The sequence below is a fragment of the Doryrhamphus excisus genome, linkage group LG16 (assembly GCF_037039965.1).
Source record: "Doryrhamphus excisus strain RoL-2023G ecotype Guam linkage group LG16, RoL_Dexc_Guam_v1.1, whole genome shotgun sequence".
In the NCBI taxonomy this organism is placed as follows: domain Eukaryota; kingdom Metazoa; phylum Chordata; class Actinopteri; order Syngnathiformes; family Syngnathidae; genus Doryrhamphus; species Doryrhamphus excisus.
Genome location: NC_136372.1, coordinates 5655031 through 5676140, shown reverse-complemented (window position 1 = coordinate 5676140; position 21110 = coordinate 5655031). Strand labels below are relative to the sequence as shown.

Sequence of the window (21110 nt, the reverse complement as noted above, 5' to 3'; positions counted from 1 at the left end):
GCCTTTATCTTCTAGCCCAACATCTGTAGTGACATCTCGCCTATTCCATATCCATAGGATTCTAAATACTTTATAATAACACTCTCCTGCAGATGCAAGCTCCACTGCTTATGTAATCGTATAGGCTCATGCCCACCATAAGACAAAATAGCCTTCACTTGAGAACTAACATGCACTTTATGTCAGTCAGGAGAGTTTTTACACCTTAAGTCACTTATGGCGCATGTCTCTAATTATCCCCTGAATGCGGACTGCCAAGGGATGCCGAGCTGAGGCGTCGGTTGTACATTTAAGAAAGTGAATTGATTAAAAGACACAGTAAAGCTCACTTGGAAGTCCCGGTGGTCACATTTATTGATGTTTGACCGAGGTAACAGATGTCAACACGTCTTTGGTTACCAGTACATCGAGACCAGAGCGCTTAGCACATGGATATCGTAAAAGGTTCCGTCTCGTCGTCTGTCCTTTTATATTGTCCCCTCTCCATTGCCATACTAGATTAACAAAATATTTTCATAGTCGGAGCATAGAAAAGCTGTTTAATATGTTTTTTTTACCATAATTAGTAAATAACACCCCTGTTGTCACCTTAATGCTAGGAGTCTACTGGGCCGGTGCCAGTTGGTGCCAGTTCGCGCCAAAGATTATGTGATTGTCTTGCTGTGGCGCCAAATTAATGTTCGCTCGGCATGTTCCCATGTTGCCGTTATTCTGCGCCACAGCGAGCCAGTACGCGGCAATCACATAATCTTTGGTGCAAACTTGGCTCGTGCCATGACATTCCAGTGGATTCCAATAGGCGACATTGTTTGCGATATTTGGTTTAAACATTTTGAAATTTTCTTCCCGCCAAACTCAATTTTTGCCGCCGTTACGGGCCACCACGAGCCAATTGGGAGGCAGTTTGAGCCACTGCACGCCACTAGGCACCTTATTGGCGACACTAGGCACCACAGCAAATTGCATTGTTGTGAACTGGCACCAACTGGTGCCGGCCCAGTGGGCTCCTAGCATTATTGGAACAACTTGGCTCCCGCCATTACATTCCAGTGGATTCCAATAGGCGACATTGTTTGCGACATTTGGTTCCACTTGGTGAACGAAGATTTTAAACATTTAGAAATTTTATTGCTGCCAAACTCAATTTTTGCCGCAGTTACGGGCCACTATGAGCCAATTGGGAGGCAGTTTGAGCCACTGCACGCCACTAGGCGCCACAGCAAATTGCATTGGCGCGAATTGGCACCAACTGGCGCCGGCCCAGTGGACTCTTATCATTACTCTCCTAGTATTCTTTGTTTACACCACAATACGCAGGCTACAAGATCACTGAAAGCTTTAAACATTAGCATGCTACCAAGCTAACTCATTAGCGTACGTTTTATGTACTGCAAATTTAAGAAAGGGCTTCAAACGGAGTGGGGGAAAAAGACAAATTAAGAAGCCAAAAATTTACCACTTCCTCACGGAATGGGAGGAACTCTTGTAACTTGTCTTTCAAGATTTTTGGACTCATAATTATTTGTTTATTTTATTTTATCGCTTAAACTGGTTTACATTTAATACTGATTCAATTTTGTTATGTTAATCTTACCTCATATCAACAGTTTTTTTTAACCTGCTGCCCTGAGATCACATGACTGTGAAGGTGCCATCATTAACTGATGCTCTCATCCCGCCACCGTTTTACCGCTGTGAAGTGATACACATTTATGGGTTCCGCCTGAATTTTCCGTGAAAAATAATGCACTCAAAACACAAGTGAGTTTTGTTTTTCTTTGGCTTTTTTGTGTGATGCCACCACGGAAGAATACCCATAAGACGCCACTAGGTGACAGTATTGCGCTGTTCCAAATGGTGAGTAAACATACACTCATATTATTGTTAGGAATGTTAAAATGACATAGTTAATAAATGTGCTATGATGATGTTATGAATATATGCTAAGCTATGTATCATAAAAAAAACATCCACAATACCTGCAAGTTGAATACCCGTGTATTGACTGTCTTTCATTCTAACGTCAAAACACAAGCAGCTCGTAGGCGGGCCGAGATGCACTTCCTCTTCCTATGGCGACCAACGAACGGACCAAACCATCAACAGGAAGATGCATTCAACTGAATGTCAGAGTGGCGTTCAGTGAACACTCAGCTTCTACTACTGAGGTCATGTGATGTTTGAGTTGTTAAGTTGCAGTTGAAGAAATGGAAGAGGCTCAAGGGCCATGTCAGGAGTCTACTCAAGCGACAGGTGAGTATAAGGTTGATTTTTTTTTTTTTATTCGATTCCGATGTTTTTTTAATTGCATGAAGCAATTTCTGTTACCGTTTGCAACATCCTCTTTGTCAAAACCGGACTGGCAAACTTCCTGAAAATGCTGTTCTTCAAAATCCATGTTTCATTTTTTTCATGAAATGAATATAGCATGTGATTTGACTTGATAATAATTTCAAAAAGCATAACTTGATTTCAGGACGGCAACTGCACACAGGATGTGGTTGGCCGATGTTCTTTTTTTTTTGCACCATTTGTCGTATCGATGCAACGTGTGCATTGTGTTCTCTCTAACGTAAACCTTCCAGAGTTGGACGCAAGCTCCCTTAAGGGTTTGTTTTTGTTTTCCCTTCCAGTCAGAACTAAAGATTAAATATCACAGTGACCCAGTGCTTCTCAAATAGAGGGTTTGATTGTAATACAGACCTACCAACATGTACACATTTATAGTACTCAACATGAAATTTGAATCTGGAATCACACTCAAAATTATACCTATGGACAATATGGAGTAGGCAATTAGTAGGCTAACACTTTTTTGACTGTGCGGCTTATATGCTAAACACTCATACACCGTGCAACTGGAGGGTATATTGTGGCAGTATACTTTAGAGTAGTCAGTGTACAGCTTGTCTAAGTAGGCACATTCATTCATTCATTTTTCTACCGCTTTTCCTCACAAGGGTCGCATGGGGTGCTGGAGCCTATCCCGGCTGTATTCGGGCGAGAGGCGGGGTACACCCTCGACTGGTCGCCAACCAATCACAGGGCACATATAGACAAACAACCATTCACACTCACATTCATACCTATGGACAATTTGGAGTCGCCAATTAACCTAGCATGTTTTTGGAATGTGGGAGGAAACCGGAGTACCCGGAGAAATAAAATGTGTACGTTTTATTCCTGTTTTTATTTTATTTTTGTGTATTTTAGTCCAATTTTAAAAGTACATACCCACACTACTTTACTTTTAACGCTTCTTTCCCTGCAATAACTGCTTGAAGTTAGCACATTTCTGTTTTTTTGGGGTTTTTTTTTTAGAAGGGAAGTAGCATTGAGATAACGGCAAATACAAAATTGCGAGATTCTGACACCCTTTTTTTTGTGTTTCTTTACAGTTCTCGTCTCAGACGGGCCCAAGGTGCACCACAAATCGGAAATAAAGCGATACAGCGAGATCTTCAGAGACTTCGACAACCTTGATTTGTCCTTTATTTCCATGTAAGTAACACCGTCCACCGTGTTGGGATGCATTTGTTATGGACGAAGCCCATCAAACACCTCAGGGATGAACTACAGCAGAGTCACCATCAGTGACCTCGGGTTTGAGCTCCAAAAGGGGAACAACTCCATAATTTTCTTCCATTTTCACTTCCTGTAATGGCTAAACCGGACCAATACTTGTGTCACTGTTGTGTGTGTCTTTTGTCATCACAAACCAGACGTGGCACAGACACACACCATGCCCTCTCTCACAACATTAGGTATAAAATTAGATGGAACCACCGCCCTGTGCAGGAGAATGATGCAATTCTTGGAAGATTTTTTCACTTTAATTATTGACTCCCGAAGCTCCTGCGGTACACAGGCGATAATTCATTGGCCTTAAAATTTAAAATATGCACTGGCCACAACAATGAGGGACACCTTTACTTTCTAATGATATCCAATACGTTTGTGTTGCATCCTACTACTAGGAGCTGTTTATAATGTTGTTTTTTTAACCATTCTTTTCAGTGACAAGGATGACCTGCTGTCGGATTCTTCAGAGTTCAACTCGGAGTGCATACTTGGAAAGAACCCAGAACCTGCAGAGCGCCAGGAACCATCTGTAAGTTGTTTATATTACGGATTATAGCAAAAGGGCTGCGCAGTGAAAGAGTGGTTCGCGCACAGGCCTCACAGCTTGGAGACCCGAGTTGAATTCCACCCTCGGGCATCTCTGTGTGGAGTTTGCATGTTCTCCCCGTGCATGTGTGGGTTTTCTCCGGGTACTCCGGTTTTCTCCCACATTCCAAAAACATGCTAGGTTAATTGCCGACTCCAAATTGTCCATAGGTATGAATGTGAGTGTGAATGGTTGTTTGTCTATATGTGCCCTGTGATTGGCCGGCCACCAGTCCAGGGTATACCCCGCCTCTCGCCCGAAGACAGCTGGGATAGGCTTCAGCAAGCCCCGCGACCCTCATGAGGATAAGCAGTAGAAAATTAATGAATGAAAACGTGGTTCATTTATTTCTTGTTTTTAGCTCGACCCCTAGGACATAGGAATGTTTCAGGAAAATATCAGTTCCCGACTAGAAAACCAGCTTTTTGTGAAAAGATACTTTTTGAAGGGGAACTGCACACAGAAAAGGGAATTAATTTCACATAAAAATTGTGAATGATGGGAAAAATTCCCCACCAAAAAGTGCAGCTCCCTTTTTAAAGGTAACTTTCACTTTGTTTTACATCAAAATAACAATTTATTTACAAATATAACACCATAAACTATGTACAATTTTCACATTTGGAACTAAACCACGTGTGTGCATCCGTTAAAATGTATCTGCAATTCTTAACCTCTTGCACGCTACACTCCTTTACGCTATTTCACTTCCTCCTTCCTGTCATGTGTCATTCTTCCATTCACATGATCCCTGCCGAGATCTTCAAAATAGCTAATCAAATCCACTACTGCCACCGTGTGGCTGTTTTTAAAATTGCTCTCAAGTGGAGAGTTGCGTCATCGTCATTGAATATTTACCAAAGACGTATAAATTTGTTGTTGTGCTGTTTGGTCATGTTTATCGTTGTATTGATAATGTAAAAGTACCTTATTTGAAGTTATTTTTCTGTTTAGGAGCGCAGTGTCACCATCGAAGGAGATGGGAACTCATCAGGTAAGACTTGCTGTGGCGGGGGTCTATAATGATGCATCATGGAAGTAGTTTACCATCTAAAAACGACCAGTATGATGTTGGCAATGGGAAGCTATATAGAGCATTTCTCTGCTGTGTTGAAACAGGAGCTCAGAACATTCATAGAGTACCAATTATTTGCCAGTCCTGCCTTGAGTTGTAACTGCGGTACCATAACAAGATTAGGATAAATCCAGTCAGATTAAGCAGGACGCAGATGCACTCTTTTGCCGTGCGAGGTGTTGTTTTGTCAAAGTAAACACAAACAAAAACACAGACAGTTCAAAGCAGTGTAGTACACAGCAGGAGAGCAGCGCTTCTAATGAGTGTTTTTTAAACGCCACGGCAATTGGAAGGTGGAGGGAGCGAAAGCTCGCCGACAGTCATCTTGAAACCACTTTTCTTAAATGGCTCTTCTTTTTGTGGTCTTGTTTTGGCTCCGTCTGTCTGTCTGTCTGTCTGCGCCACTTGAACAGCACTTCCCCTCATGGAAATAATTCACCTCCACCAAGGAGTTTGTCCTGTAAGTGTTCCGTCGGGGCACGCCCTTGTGCTCGTGTGTGGGCCATCGTTTAGTTCGTGATAGAAGGCTGGCTTTTTCCACTTACTTTGGGACATTATGCTTATTTCTGTTAGAGGGAGGTTATTGGAATAACTAAATAACAACAGTAGAACTCCATGCTTCTCGGATCAGTTTATAGGTATTTTTTATGGTTCTGGGCTGTGATTCAGGTGTTGGGCTACAGGGGGCAGTGTCGTTTGCTTGCTAGTTTAGCCAACCCAATACAATATTTACAATATCAATCCATCCATTTTCTATACCGCTTATCCTAATTAGGAGTATGCTGGAGCTTATCCCAGCTGTCTTCAGGCGAGAGGCGGGGTACACCCTGGACTGGTGGCCAGCCAATCACAGGGCACATATAGACAAACAACCATTCACACTCACATTCATACCTATGGACAATTTGGAGTCGCCAATTAACCTAACATGCATGTTTACAATATTTCATACTCATATTAGCTATGAGGAGACCCGAGTTCAATCCCATCCTCGGCTATCTCTGTGTGGAGTTTGCATGTTCTCCCTGGGCTTTTCTCCGGGGACTCCGGTTTCCTCGCACATTCCAAAAACATGCTAGGTTAATTATCGACTCCAAATTGTCCATAGGTATGAATGTGAGTGTGTATGGTTGTTTGGCTATATGTGCCCTGTGATTGGCTGGCCACCAGTCCAGGGTGTACCCCGCCTCTCGCCCCAAGGAAAGCTGGGATAGGCTCCAGCATACCCCCCCCGCGACCCTTGTGAGAATAAGCGGTAGAAAATGAATGACTATTTAAGCATTATTAGAGCCCTCTAGACATGAAATAACACCCCTATATTGACTCTTAAACTCTTATTACCCAAATTTGTAAACAAAAGGAAATAAAACCTTTTACGGGCTGCACGGTGTTCAAGTGGTTAGCACACAGGCTTCACAAATAGGAGACCCGAGTTCAATTCCACCCTCGGCCATCTCTGAGTGGAGTTTGGACACAGTTCTCTTATGTTCTCCCCGTGCATGCGCGGGTTTTCTCCGGGTAATTAGCGACTCCAAATTGTCCATAGGTATGAATGTGAGTGTGAATGGTTGTTTGTCTATATGTGCCCTGTGATTGGCTGGCCACCAGTCCAGGGTGTACCCCGCCTCTCGCTTGAAGACAGCTGGGATAGGCTCCAGCACCCCCTTTTTACCCTTTGAGGATAAGCATTTGAAAATAAATGAATTAATGATATTAGCTATGCTAATTTGCCATGCTTTTATTTTTATTTTGCATTGAACAGGAAGTCAATGCTGTGTAGGTTTCAATGCAGAGTAGTTACTGTATGTTGTCATGCGCTGTTTAGCAATAATGAGGACGTTAACGATATCACGACATATAATTTGCATAATTAGCCATGAAACATGTGCTTCTCGTTTTTATGGATGCTGTGGAAGAGACGACATGTGAGCGAGTAGAAAACATGAAAGCCAAACAAATACGTTCTTCAAGATTTAGATGTGGGGGGGCAGGGCCCGCTGCTCGTTGAGAAGAGCATCACTTCCTTTCATCTTAAAGTCATGAGATTTATTGGCAATGTTCTGAATACTTACCAAGTGTAAGAGAATGATCTTTGGCAGCCTTGAGTGCTCCTCCTCCCATTGGCTGGGATTAATTACCCATCAGCCCTTTCACACCCCATCCAAACTGTTACACACCAGGTGGCCGTCCTGTAAAGCTCCTAACTCCCGGCAATCTGGGTTTCCTCTGCCGGCTAATCCTACATGGGAACAGTGAGGACACTGTGACGCTAAGGAATCCACTCGGAGATTTATTTCTTAATAAAAATACGCTGAGGAATCAGTTTTTTTTGTGTGGATAAGTTTTAACTTCCGCTTTTTATCAGTCAAATATGGCCACGGATAGAAGGAGAAGAAGGAGCGTAGCGTGCAGACACAATCATGTGGAGTCATGCCAACTAGCTTTTTCTGGCCTCCATACTTACATTGTGAACATCCGAGCGACACCTTCTGGAAACTATTGTTTGTCTCCCTGAGTGGAAAGTGATTTGTCCTCCAAATAAGAGCGTAGAACCTGCCGTGATGTTGATGTACTCCTTGGCAGCCCACGAGGCCGACCTGGCGCTCTGCCGCTGTGAGGATGGCGTGGAGACGGCCCTGCGGTACGCCAAAATGTGGTGCCGCTACGCCAAAGACCTCCTGGCCTGGATGGAGAAGAGAATCAGCTTGGGTGAGCGAAATACACACCTGGAAATATGGAGTTAGTTTATTTACAACCCAGACTAGATGTGTTGTCGTCTATATGAGCGGCTTCATGCATGACTTAGCAACAATGAGGTTTTTATGTCATGTTAAAGGTAGGGCTGATGGCTACATACTCGGAATACGCAGGAAGGATTACAGCAGGGATTACCAGGCTCCATGCAGAGTGGGACAAATTATGCTCCTACTTTTCTTTAGTTAGTATTGGTAATAGAGTCCTTTTTAAGTTTTTTTTTGTTTTTATTTTTATTTATTGTGTATTTGATTAGTGTTTATATTATTATTTATGTATGTATTATTATTTTATTATTTTATTAATTATATAGTATATAGTACATATAATTTAATAATTAATTAATAATTTAATTAATTTTAAAATATTTATTCTTAATCAATCTCTCAAATAATGTTTTAGCTTAATTTATCATATTTATTTATTTTTTAATCAATATTTTTAAATCACCATAAGTAATAATTACAAATATAAATACCATTAAAATGAAGAGATTAAAATATGTTATTTTTCCGGTAAACACAAGATAAAATTAAATTAAAAAAATACTTTTTTATTAATATTACAAGAAAGAGTTTTTCTTTCCAATTAAATCCACTGTGGATGATGAAATTGCATTGCCTTGTAACTGAAGATCAAGATCAAAATATGATCTATTTCCTTTGGTGGTAGAACAAGAATTTGCCAAAAACATCATGAAGGCGTCCGAAGCGGCAAAAGCCAGCTTGACATCACAGGTAGACCTTCTTGTTTATTAGTTTACAGTAACTACACAACGTTTATGTTGTGATCTAAAGTGTCCTTGCTTGCATAGGAAATGATGCCCCTGCAGTACATCTACACCATGGCTCTAGAACAGGACCTGAAGAACAGCTGGAACTCCAAGAAGACTTCAGAGCTGGTGCAGAACCGCTGTTACCAAGTACAGTTCATACCCAGATTTGATGGTGTTTTCTTTTGGACGTTACTGTAGAGCGTTGTTTTTAATCCACAATCTCTTCATCCCCCAAAAGGCCTTGGCTGCCAAGAGGAATGAGATTGAAAAGTGGCGCAGGGAATTCAAGGAGCAGTGGGTCAAAGAACAGAGGAAGATGGTAAGTCAACTGAATTACTAGTATTTTTGAGACTCTGCTCCATTTCGGGAACGCGACAGTACTCTCTTGCCAACAGAGGAGGACGGTAATCAACTGAATTAATTGCATTTCTGGGACCCTGCTCCATTTCTTTTCTGTAGTTTTAGTCATATCCGTTGTGTTTTATGTGAAAATAAAGAGCAGGCTTTATACCGGTAACGCAACAGTACTCTCTTGCCAACAGAGGAAGACAGTAATCAACTGAATTACTCACATTTTTGGGACCCTGTTCCATTTATTTTCTGTAGTTTTAGTCATATCCGTTGTGTACTATGTGAAAATAAAGAGCAGGAAATATAACAGGAACGCGACAGTACTCTCTTGCCAACAGAGGAGGACAGTAATCAACTGAATTACTTACATTTTTGGGACCCTGCTCCATTTCTTTTCTGTAGTTTTAGTCATATCCGTTATGTTTTATGCGAAAATAAAGAGCAGGCTATATACCAGGTACGCGACAGTACTCTCTTGCCAACAGAGGAGGATGGTAATCAACTGAATTACCCACATTTTTGGGACCATGCTCCATTTCTTTTCTGTAGTTTTAGTCATATACGTTGTGTTCTATGTAAAAAATAAAGAGCAGGATATATATACCAGTAACGCGACAGTACTGTCTTGCCAAAAGAGGAAGATGGTAAGTCAACTGAATTACTCGCATTTTTGAGACCCTGCTCCATTTCTTTTCTGTAGTTTTAGTCATATCCGTTGTGTACTATGTGAAAATAAAGAGCAGGATATATAACAGGAACGCGACAGTACTCTCTTGCCAACAGGATATCAGGAAGTTGTTCTAAAAGTGCACTTTAAATATGTAGTCACATTGTTATGCACATTCCAATTCAACATATTCAAAGTTATTAGTCAATATTTTTGGTGATGGGACTGTTGTATGGTATTGGAAGGGTATTGTATCCTGTCTGAAATAGGTTCTTTGTTGTGTTGTTTCAGAATGAAGCAGTGACATCTCTGAAAAAGGCCCGCCAGCAATACTTCCAGCGCTGTGACGAGCTAGAAAAAGCTAAAGCTATCACAGCTAAAATCGTGGACGACATGGGAGGCATGAAAACTCTGGAAAAGAGGAGGAAGTCCAAGGATGAACAGACAAAGGTAAGATTTAAAAAAAAAATGGGTATTTACTTTCCGGCAGTGGTTATGTGTTATATTTCCCAGGTGATGGAGGCGGAGCTTCTGTACAAACAGTGTGTCCATGACGCCAGGATCCACCAGGATGAGCTGGTGAAGGTGAAAGAGAGGATTATTTCCCACATTCGTAAACTCATCTGTCAGGGAGACACAGTGCTCAAGCAGGTTCTGCGCTACAAGTCCTAAGAATCTCTCAGTTGCAAATCCATTGTAGAAACCGGTCTTCATCTTCTCCATCAGTCCGCAGTCAACATGTTTTACTACCAGCGGCAGCAGACAGAGCCGGTTCCTTTGGGATATCACAACCTGGAGCTGACGTGCCGCTCCTTGGAGCCCGGGGAGCCGTACATGATGTACATACGGAGCAGAAGATGCCAAGAACAGCCTCTGCCGATCTTCTCCTTCCAGGAGTATGTGGCTCAGGGGAAATGGTAACAGACGATAACATAACTAATATCCATCCATCTGCTTTATACATCGTGTCATGGTAAACTCTTTACTTGAAAGGAAACATCGGAAAACCAGCAACCCTCTTAGCTCCCTACGGGACTCATCACCACAGAGAGATGAAAGTCCCTGCAGACAACCAAGCGAAGGCAGTGAGTGTTCCTCGCTCAAAACCACACACCCTGTACTTCATTCGAAAGTTATTAGTCAACATGTCCGCTTCCCGTTAGGGCGATTTGCTTTCAGCGACAACGAGAGCATCGAAGGCAGCTTGGAATCTCTGTCAAGCCCTGGTATGTACAAGTCTACACGGTATTCATTTGGAATGACGTGTTAATGACGATAAAAAGACGTTGTCTTCTGTGTTGGATTTTTGCAACAACAACTACAAAAATGGCAGCCCACTGTACTAGGAGGATTCACAAACCAACGTTGAACTTGCTCTCAGACGACCCGGATGACCGCGACGTGGCATCAGAATCTGGTTAGTGACGTCTCTTCTATGCTACGACTGGTCGCCAGCCAATCACAGGGCACATATAGACAAACAACCATTCACACTCACATTCATACCTATGGACAATTTGGAGTCGCTAATTAACCTAGCATGTTTTTGGAATGTGGGAGAGAATGTGCAAACTCCACACAGAGATGGCCGAGGGTGGAATCGAACTCGGCTCTCCTAGCTGTGTGGCATGCTAACCACTCATCCGCCATGAAGCCCCGGTAACTATAATAATAATAGTAATTCTTATAACCATATGCACAGTTTAGTGATTAGTGTTTGGGTTTACTCCAAGGGTCCAAAAGTAATCCGGGAAGCAGTTAGCTTTATTTTTTACAATAATTATATACGTTTTAAAGCTGGAAAACCCCTCACCATACACTTTTAACATACATGTTCTTCTTTAAATACTCAAAAAAGTCAAACTTTTTGTGCCAAGGTTAGCATCTTCCTCTGCCTTTTGGATGTTAGTGTCGCCAATAAGGTGCCTAGTGGCGTGCAGTGGCTCAAACTGCCTCCCAACTGGCTCATAGTGGCCTGTAACGGCGGCAAAAATTAAGTTTGGCGGCAAGAAAATTGAAAAATATTTAAAATCTTCACCGTGCTGATTGCTTGATCAAGTGTCCACCAAGTGGAACCAAATGTCGCAAACAATACACCTATTGGAATCCACTGGAAGGTAATGGCGCGAAGTTGCCAATGATGCTAGGAGTCCACTGGGCCGGCGCCAGTTCACGGCAATGCAATTTGCTGTGGTGCCTAGTGTCACCAATAAGGTGCCTAGTGGCATGCAGTGGCTCAAACTGCCTCCCAACTGGCTCGTAGTGGTCCCATAATGGCGGCACAAATTGAGTTTGGCGGCAAGACAATTTCCAAATCTTCATCACGCCGATTGCTTGATCAAGTGTCCACCAAGTGGAACCAAATGTCGCAAACAATCCACCTATTGGAATCCACTGGAATGTAATGGCACAAGCCAAGTTGCGGCAATGATGCTAGAAGTCCACTGGGCCGGTGCCAGTTGGTGCCAGTCCGTGCCAAAGATTATGTAATTGCCGAACAAACATTAATTTGGCGCCACAGCGAGCCACTACACTCCAATCACATAATTTTTGGCTCGGACTGGCACCAACTGGCGCCGGCCCAGTGGACTCCTAGCATTAGCCAGGATGCAGAACACAATGAGGGGAAAAAACGGGATACATAAAGCAAAAAAGAACCATGAAGTTAAATAAATAAGCAATAATAATGACAAATACGCACATTTCAGCACCAATAAACATGCTAAATTGAATCCACACTAGCATAAATAGACATAGAATATTGGTATTTGACTTGGGTATCATCCTGTAGTACCTAGATATCATTGTTGTTAGGTTTTTGACTGCACAATGGATCTCTTGTACACTTATTAGTGCTCCAGTTTGTTTGTTTTTTAACCAGTTTGACCTTCAGCAGTTAGCTTGCGGCTGTCAACTCCTTTATTTTAAGGAATCGGTACCTCTCGCCAGTCCGAGTTGTGGGTTGTGGGTGTCGGCAAGCTATTCTGATCTTGTATATTCAAGGAAAGCGTCCCATTTCCCAATGAAAACTAACCATATGCCAATCATGATTGGCAACAATGTTTACTTGGCAACTTGTGTGCGGTCTCACACCACTGTTATGAAACAAGCTCATGTGTACACAATTGAATTATGACTATTAGACAGGATCATAATACATTGTCTTATCAATATATTTTTCTGTTAGAGTGCCTCGATGGACAGCAGGTCAAAGTCCGAACGCCGTCCCGAGCCGCTCTGACGCATCGACTCAGGAAGCTGAAGACCAAGATGGTGAAATGCAAGCAGTGCGACAACTACATTTATGTAAATGGGGTGGAATGTGAAGAGGTGTGTGTGCCCCCCCCCCCCCCCCCCCCCAAGGGAAACTCCAAGTAGGTTGATGGTGTTTTTATATTCATTTGTGCCTCTTTCAGTGTGGGCTAGGTTTGCACAGGAAGTGCATGGAGGTGTGCCAGATTGAGTGTGACAACAACAAGGGGGCGGTGTTTGGCGTCCACCTGTCTTTGTTACTACGGGACACACGGGATGACGTGCCCTTTGTGGTGCGACGCTGCACGTCTGAGATTGAAAGTCGGGCTCTATCTGTCCAGGTATCAAAATAAATATATGTTAAGAATAGTACTTAGAATATTTAGTGTGAGCACCATTGTTATGGTGCATTATCTGTTTAGTACTGTCACAGGAACGCATGGTAAAATGTAATGGTAATGGTTTTATTTCATTTGAACATGCATCAGATTACAATTGAATGCATCACATAATCAGTTCACAGTTCCACATGTCCAAAAGGAGTAGGAAGAAGCAAAGCTTATTAAATCCTACCCGTCCATCTGGTACTTTTACAATCATTAACTGTTACATTTGTACTTCCTGCATTTCGAAGATAATTTAAGTTTATTGTTTAAATTAAATTAAATTAAATTAAATTAAATTAAATTAAATTAAATTAAATTAAATTAAATTAAATTAAATTAAATTAAATTAAATTAAATTAAATTAAATTAAATTAAATTAAATTAAATTAAATTAAATTAAATTAAATTAAATTAAAATATATATAGCACATCATGACTGGTTCAAGACTCTTCATCCTTGTATTTAGCAAACATCAACTGCTTGTATTGTTTCTTGAATTGGCTCATCGTTGTGCATTGTTTGAGGGTCTTACTCAATCCATTCCATAGTTTGATTCCACATACTGAAATGCTATGGCTTTTTAACGTAGTCCTAGCATATAAGTGTTTCAAATGTAGTTCTTCCCTGAGATCATATTTCTCCTCTCTTGTAGAGAAGTATTGGATGACATTTTTAGGGAATTGGTTATTTTTAGCCTTATGCATTATTTTAGCTGTTTGAAGATGAACTATATCAGCAAGTTGAAGTATTTGTGATTTTAGAAATAAGGAGTTAGTATGTTCTCTGGAGGCGGCATTATGAATTATCCTTACTGTCCTTTTTTGCAGTACATTTAGCGAGTGAAGATTGCTTTTATAGTTATTAGCCCATATTTCCACACAATAAGTAAGATATGGTAGAACCAGAGAGCAATAAAGAGTGTGGAGTGATTTCTGATTGAGAACAAATATTGAAATATTTCTGGCCACCTTATGTTGTATATTTGTAATATGAGGTTTCCAGCTCATATTTTCATCTATTGTGAAATGTAAAGTGGGTGTGCTTAATTTATTTTTTTCCTGCATAAGGGGGTGTATCGGGTCAGCGGGTCCAAGCCTCGCGTCCAAAAGCTGTGCCAGGCCTTCGAGGAACACAAGGAGGACGTGGACCTCTCGGAGCTGTCTCCACATGACATCACCTGCATCCTGAAGCACTTCTTCAAGGAGGTACGTCATCAAATACACCCCTGAATCCCTTCATTTTGTTCTCCATTGTTGTTTTTCTTTCAGCTTCCCGAGCCACTGATGACATTTGACCTCTACAATGACTTCATGGCGGCGGGGAAGAGCATTCAGCATCTGGGCGACTGGGAATCCATGCAAGACACTAACGAGTTCATGGATGTGGCTCACAGCCTACAGAGGTTACTGCAGAGGCTGCCTCCATGTTGCTACGGCACATTGCAACATGTTATAGCACACCTGCAAAAGTACGCTTGCAACCCTTTCTGTTTTTCCTTGCCTCTGTCGCCTCCTGCTGTTTGTAAGAAATATTTAATTATCTTATCTTATGAATTGTCTTATCTGCCGTCTGGCGGCTATAGAGTTTCCAGAAACAACGAGAACAAAATGTCCGCCAGCAACTTGGGCATCGTGTTCGGCCCGACTCTCCTGCGCCCCCCGGTGTCCACAGACCAGCCCACGGTGGTGCTGCAGGAAACCACCTACCAGGCGCTGCTGGTGGAGTTCCTCATCTCACAGCATGACAGAGTCTTCCTGTGTAAGAAGAGAGAGAGAACCGGTACACCCACTCCTCCCGTTCCCATCGGTCCGCTTCCGGAGACCCCTCCCAGGGGACGTGGCTGTCAGGTGGAGGGGGAGTTGGACTCAAGACCCGAGCAAGGAACATCTTCCCGGGAGCGGCCTTACTCACTGGAAGTAAGTTGTGTTCTCTTTTGTCCTTTACTGTTTCTTTAAGATTATTTGTTGTTTTCCTTCTGCCTGCATGTCACTCTTTTTAAGCTTCTTTTCCACTTGCATTGCTTCATATTTCCCAGCATGGATTCTCAAACTGCAGCACAAGTACCGCTAGTGGTACACAGGCGCCCTCTAGTGGAGACATAAACACATTAAATAATTGTGCAAATACAAATGTAACCACTTTCATTCATTCATTTTCGACCACTTATCCACACGAGGGTCGCAGGGATGCTGGAGCCTATCCCAGCTGTCTTCAGGCGAGAGGCGGGGTACACTCTGGACTGGTGGCCAGCCAATCACAGGGCACATATAGACAAACAACCATTCACACTCACATTCATACCTATGGACAATTTGGAGTCGCCAATTAACCTAGCATGTTTTTGGAATGTGGGAGGAAACCGGAGTACCCGGAGAAAAAGGGGAGAACATGCAAACTCCACACAGAGATGCCCGAGAGTGGAATCGAACTCAGGTTTCCTACCTGTGTAGCCTGCGCGCTAACCACTAAATGCACACAGGAACAGAATAAACCACAAGAGAAAACATCCTGAGAGGACAAGGTGAAGACAAGCAGCACTAGCATAGCTTTGTTAGCTACAGTGCTAATAATACACTCACATTTGAACAGCAGCATCATGCTAGGTCGGTTAGCTTCCTTGCTGAAGAAAATGATCACAGTAACGACTCCCACATCCAGATGTATAGTTGACTGGCGTTTTTTTTAATGTGTAGCGAAGCCTTGTTCATTCATTCATTTTCTACCGCTGATCCTCACGAGGATCGTGGGGGATGCTGGAGCCTATCCCAGCTGTCTTCAGACGAGAAGTCTGAACTCCAGTACACCCTGGACTGGTGGCCAGCCAATCACAGGGCACATATAGACAAACAACCATTCACACTCACATTCATACCTATGGACAATTTGGAGTCGCCAATTAACCTGGAATTGAACTTGGGTCTCCTAGCTGTGAGGCCTGTGTGCTAACCACTTGTCCACCCTAGTAAGGAGGAGAGGAGAAGTGAGACAGTGGTACCTCGGTTTTGTCTCATTTAAACACCTTCAGTAGCGGCCATTTTGGACCATTTTTGACTGATCTTTCAAGACATGGAGGATGTTGTGTTCCATGGCTATATAAACATGGTACACACCAAAACAAAGATTAGATTCCCGTCTTTCATCAGGAAATGTAGGAATTAGCAGTAGAACATGGGTAAGTTTCAGGAAAATATCAATTTCCAAGAGAAAAAGATAAATTTCAAGCATAACTTTGACACAAATATTAATATATCTAATATCAAATACATCTCCAAATTGTCCATAGGTATGAATGTGAGTGTGAATGGTTGTTTGTCTATATGTGCCCTGTGATTGGCTGGCCACCAGTCCAGGGTGTACGCCGCCTCTCGCTGGAAGACAGCTGGGATAGGCTCCAGCACAACCCTGCGACCCTTGTGAGGATAAGCGGCATAGAGAATGAATGGATAGGCATTTTATATTTATTGCACATGGTGTCCCTTAGGTTGGCTGTACTAAAAGGCCACACTGCTTCTTCCTACTCCTTTTCGCACATGATGAATTGTGCATGTGTAAAATGCACTTCTGCCACCTTGTGGCCTTTTTTATGGCTTCATATTGCTCTCAAGTGAAATGCATTCGTGGAGAGTTGGGTCATCACGTTTAAAAAAAAATGTGGTAATTAAAATCCAGTTAATACAAACCAGACACTTAAATATATGAACAAAAAATACATTTTATAGGGAATAATTTTTGCATTGCATGCAGAAAACAATGCAAAATAATGACTTATTGTCATTATAGACATCCTGGTAATCGTGTTTCTCACCTTCTTTATCAAAATGCTGGCAGTGGCAACTTTCTTTGGCCCCATGGCGGGTTATTTAGCACTGGCATGCAATAAAAAAAATGCAAATTTCTGAAAATAACATAAACTTTTTCTCATGAAAACCAAACCACCATTGTGAACTCCCATTACACACTCTAATTGGATCATTGAAAAGAAATCGAACATCTTCTGTGATAGCTCTGACGCCACTCAACTTGTGTCGTTCCAACAGAGCGAAAGAATGAAGCGAGAGTCGAGCGAGGGTTATATATCTGACAAGTCTTCATCCAATGAAGCAGTGGACCAGATCGGCCCTGAAGCCAATGACAGAGCAGGTAGGCGGGACTAGCGTCATACACCACTGATGACAGTTGGAGCTTATTTACAGTTCTTCACGCTTTGGTGGCTGGCTTTCTTACTTCCTGTTTCTTTTTTTTTTTTTTTACTTGTCTGTGTGACTTTCCTGTGGTTTAGTAAGACTTCCTTCCATGTTTTACCAAGTGTTCATGTACTCTTTCTGTGGCCTTCAGATCTTTGTTCTCTTTGTGGCAATGGCAACACACACCAGACGCTTTATTAGGTACCCTGGCCCCGTTATTAATAGAGATTATTTTATTTTTATCGCGTTTTTTATGTTAAATTGGCTGCAGAAGGCACAAACCTGGATCCAATTTTAGTTTGGTGGCGGTTGACTGTACACAATGTAGCTAACTTTTTTCTTAAACCTAAGGCTTCATATAAAGTTATGTATATAGATATTAAAAAATGTATTGTAATATTTATCAGTGATTTGTGGATTGTCACTTAAATGTAATCATAAGGTCCTTGGAAAAATACCCCAAATGTAATATATTTATAATTTAATATTTCATTTTAATAAAATAATAATAAACAACTGTTATTATAATTATTATAATCGCCATAATGTATGTAATAAAATGTATTAAAATAATATAAAACAATAATATAATAATAAAATAATATAAAATATATAAAAATATTATAATAAATTATGTAATAATTGTTCATTTCAATACATGTAATTTAAATATTATATTTTCCCTTAGAATTGCAAAATCAATTGTAATTTTAACAATAAATGTAATATAATTATTGTATTTATTCCAATTACATTAAATTGTAATTGTAATAATGCAATCATAATGTAATCATAAGGTCCTTGGAAAATTACCCCAAATGTAATATTTGTAATTGTGTATTTTATTTTCATAAAATAATAATAATAAATAATAACAATTATTACAACATTTTAATTATTATAATCGTCATAATACATGTAATACGATGTATTATTAAAATAATATAAAACAATAATATAATAATAAAATAATATAAAATATATAAAAATAATATTAGAATAAATTACGTAATATAATTGTTCGATTCAATACATGTAATTTAAATATTATATTATATTATATATATTATATATTATATATATTATATTTACCCTTAGAATTGCAAACTCAATTGTAATTTTAACAATAAATGTTATTTAACTATTGTATTTATTCCAATTACATTAAATTAAATAATCAATATTTTATTATTTTTATGATATTTAGCATTTATTTGCTGGTTGCCATCAAAATTTCATCATAAGATCCTTGCTAAATATTTCAATGTAATTTTAATAATAAATCCAATTTTAGTGATGGAATTTATAGTTATGTTATGATTAATTGTGATTCATTCATGTGTGGATGTCATGTCATACCAAAAGTGGACATTGTTTTCATATATTTGTATGCAATATGAGAAGACTTAGCAGGTGTGCCTAATGAAGTGTCCAACAGGACTTGAGTTCACGAACCACGTGCCTTTCTCCTCCAGTCCTGGCTATGAGCGGTGCCCAGCACGACCCAACGGGAGACTTTGTCGCGTCCAACTTCCGCTTCACCAGGCAGCCTGTCAAGTACCACCGCCACCACAACCCGAGGAGCCGACCTCCCGCCAACCAGACCGTCGCTCCCAGACCGCCACCCCTGGCTCTTCCGGCGACTCCTAGTAGCGCCGACAGCAGTCGCAGCTCCTCTCCGGAACAACGATCACCACTCGCACCTCCTCAGAACTCAGACGCCTCTTGCGGGAACATCTGCCCGCCTTGTCGCCGGACTGCCAACGCCTCAGAAGATGCTCCTCTAAACCCACGTGATGTTGTGCAGTACATGCTAGGACTGGACACGGCGTCTCCGGGGGCATCTGGTTTGGCTGATGTCAACGTGGATGTCTCCAATAATTGTGGACAGAGGAAGACTCTCTGCCGCTCACCCAAGTCTCTTCCTGCAGAGCAACACTTCACCTCGCCCGCACAGAAGATCCTGTCTGGTCTGAAGCTCAGAAGAAGCCACTCAGGGAAGGATGAGCAACTTTTTGTATGAGCATTGACTTGAAAGTTACTATCCACTCAGAAAATAAGACATTATTGTACTTAATAGCTTCGTCTTACTACTTTGGTACTTTTTAGGCCCTGACAATGGTACAAACAGTGACTCTTTGAGGTACATTTGCATGGATTCTACCTTGAGAGACAACGGAAATGCACTTTCAGCCCAAGGTACCATATTTGGTAACTTCAAGTGTGCCTTGACATTGGAGAAAAAGGCACATTATCCTCATTCTTCACTCATATTTGCTTGTTAACTTCTTCCACACGCTCATATTGTGTCAACTGACCACACATAAATTAGATTAATGATAGCTAAACACATATATATTAAAATAACCCAACAAAAAAAATAACCAGAAAAAAATATGACCAAATTGACTTGTTTCATCTTATACAGTATTTAAAGCTCCATGCCAGACTTACAGTACACATAATAACCAGCAGGTGGCGCCAAATGACTTATCCCCTCAAGCAAATTTGAGGTTTTTCACTCCCACACACCAGTGACCTAGAGAGATAAAAAGGTTAATTTTAAATGACTCCAAAGTTTTATTTAAGGTACAGAACAGGCCACGCTTCAACTGATGTTTAAGTCTATTAACTACGCTCTTTTCTCCAGCAAAAACCGTGAAAAACTACAATTAAGACAATAATAAGCATTTCACGGTATAAAATGAATAAATAGCAGTCAAACTAAATATTGTAACAACAATTAATGTAAAATAACATACAGTGTGCGCATTCTGACCATAATTTTAGAGTCTTTAGTTATTAAATTCGTCTTTACAGTCGTTTTTCGTGTGCTGCTAGCATCTTGCATCATTCCCAAGTTTTCTCTTAACCACGTGACCAAGGACCCGGAAGCTTCCTTCCCGGTCATGTGACACAACAATACACAGTTTTAACAGCAGAGGGCGCCATCGAATTTAACAAACAACTCAAATGAGCAAATCTAAAAGACGGCTTTGCTAAATTGAACATCATGGTGACTAATGAAGAAGAGTCAATTTTCATTCGGTGTGCATTGAATTTGTATATTTTTTTAAATTAACTGTTCAAAGATTTATTGACATCCACTTGTATATTCTACAAATTATATTTAAGTTGTTGAAAAAAAGTTATTAAATTCGTCTTTACAGTCGTTTTTCGTGTGCTGCTAGCATCTTGCATTACTCCCAAACTTTCTTTTAACCACGTGACCAAGGACCTGGAAGCCTTCCCGGTCACGTGACACAGCAATACATAGTTTTAACAGCAGAGGGCGTCATCAAACTACATTGAATTTATCAAATATATATTTTTTATTAACTTTTCAAAGATTTACTGATATCTGTACACCTGTATATTCTACAAATTATATTTAAGTTGTTGAAAAAAATACTGTAATGTACTCCATTTTCTTAACATCAGCAAAATATAATTCATACTGAAGACGAAATATTAGTAAATATTGTGTTTTTATATCA

At 40.8% G+C, this 21110-nt stretch overlaps 1 protein-coding gene across 2 annotated transcripts; it reads left to right on the top strand.

Annotated features, from left to right (window-relative positions):
- Positions 1-2091: 2091 nt before the first annotated feature.
- Positions 2092-21082, top strand: gmip (GEM interacting protein). Of its 2 annotated transcripts, none has more exons than XM_058050263.2 (21): positions 2092-2253; positions 3399-3501; positions 4018-4111; positions 5123-5162; positions 7827-7952; positions 8670-8734; positions 8812-8919; positions 9011-9091; positions 10082-10240; positions 10304-10375; positions 10517-10707; positions 10784-10875; positions 10954-11016; positions 11124-11207; positions 12978-13120; positions 13207-13383; positions 14497-14634; positions 14698-14897; positions 15012-15345; positions 17467-17569; positions 19089-21082. In XM_058050263.2, exons 1-21 carry the CDS (start codon positions 2208-2210, stop codon positions 19634-19636), a joined length of 2967 nt encoding a protein of 988 aa, XP_057906246.2. In that variant the 5' UTR covers positions 2092-2207; the 3' UTR covers positions 19637-21082. The 2 variants fall into 2 exon arrangements, with proteins under 2 accessions (XP_057906246.2, XP_057906244.2); XM_058050261.2 differs by having other exon boundaries at positions 10304-10441.
- Positions 21083-21110: the final 28 nt, after the last annotated feature.

Excerpts from the sequence above, each read along its gene's own strand:
- gmip (XM_058050261.2), top strand. The coding sequence starts at position 2,208 with ATGGAAGAGGCTCAAGGGCCATGTCAGGAGTCTACTCAAGCGACAG. Across the intron at positions 2,254-3,398 it reads GGAGTCTACTCAAGCGACAG|TTCTCGTCTCAGACGGGCCC; the intron begins GTGAGTATAAGG and ends GTTTCTTTACAG. Across the intron at positions 10,442-10,516 it reads GAGACACAGTGCTCAAGCAG|TCCGCAGTCAACATGTTTTA; the intron begins GTTCTGCGCTAC and ends CTTCTCCATCAG.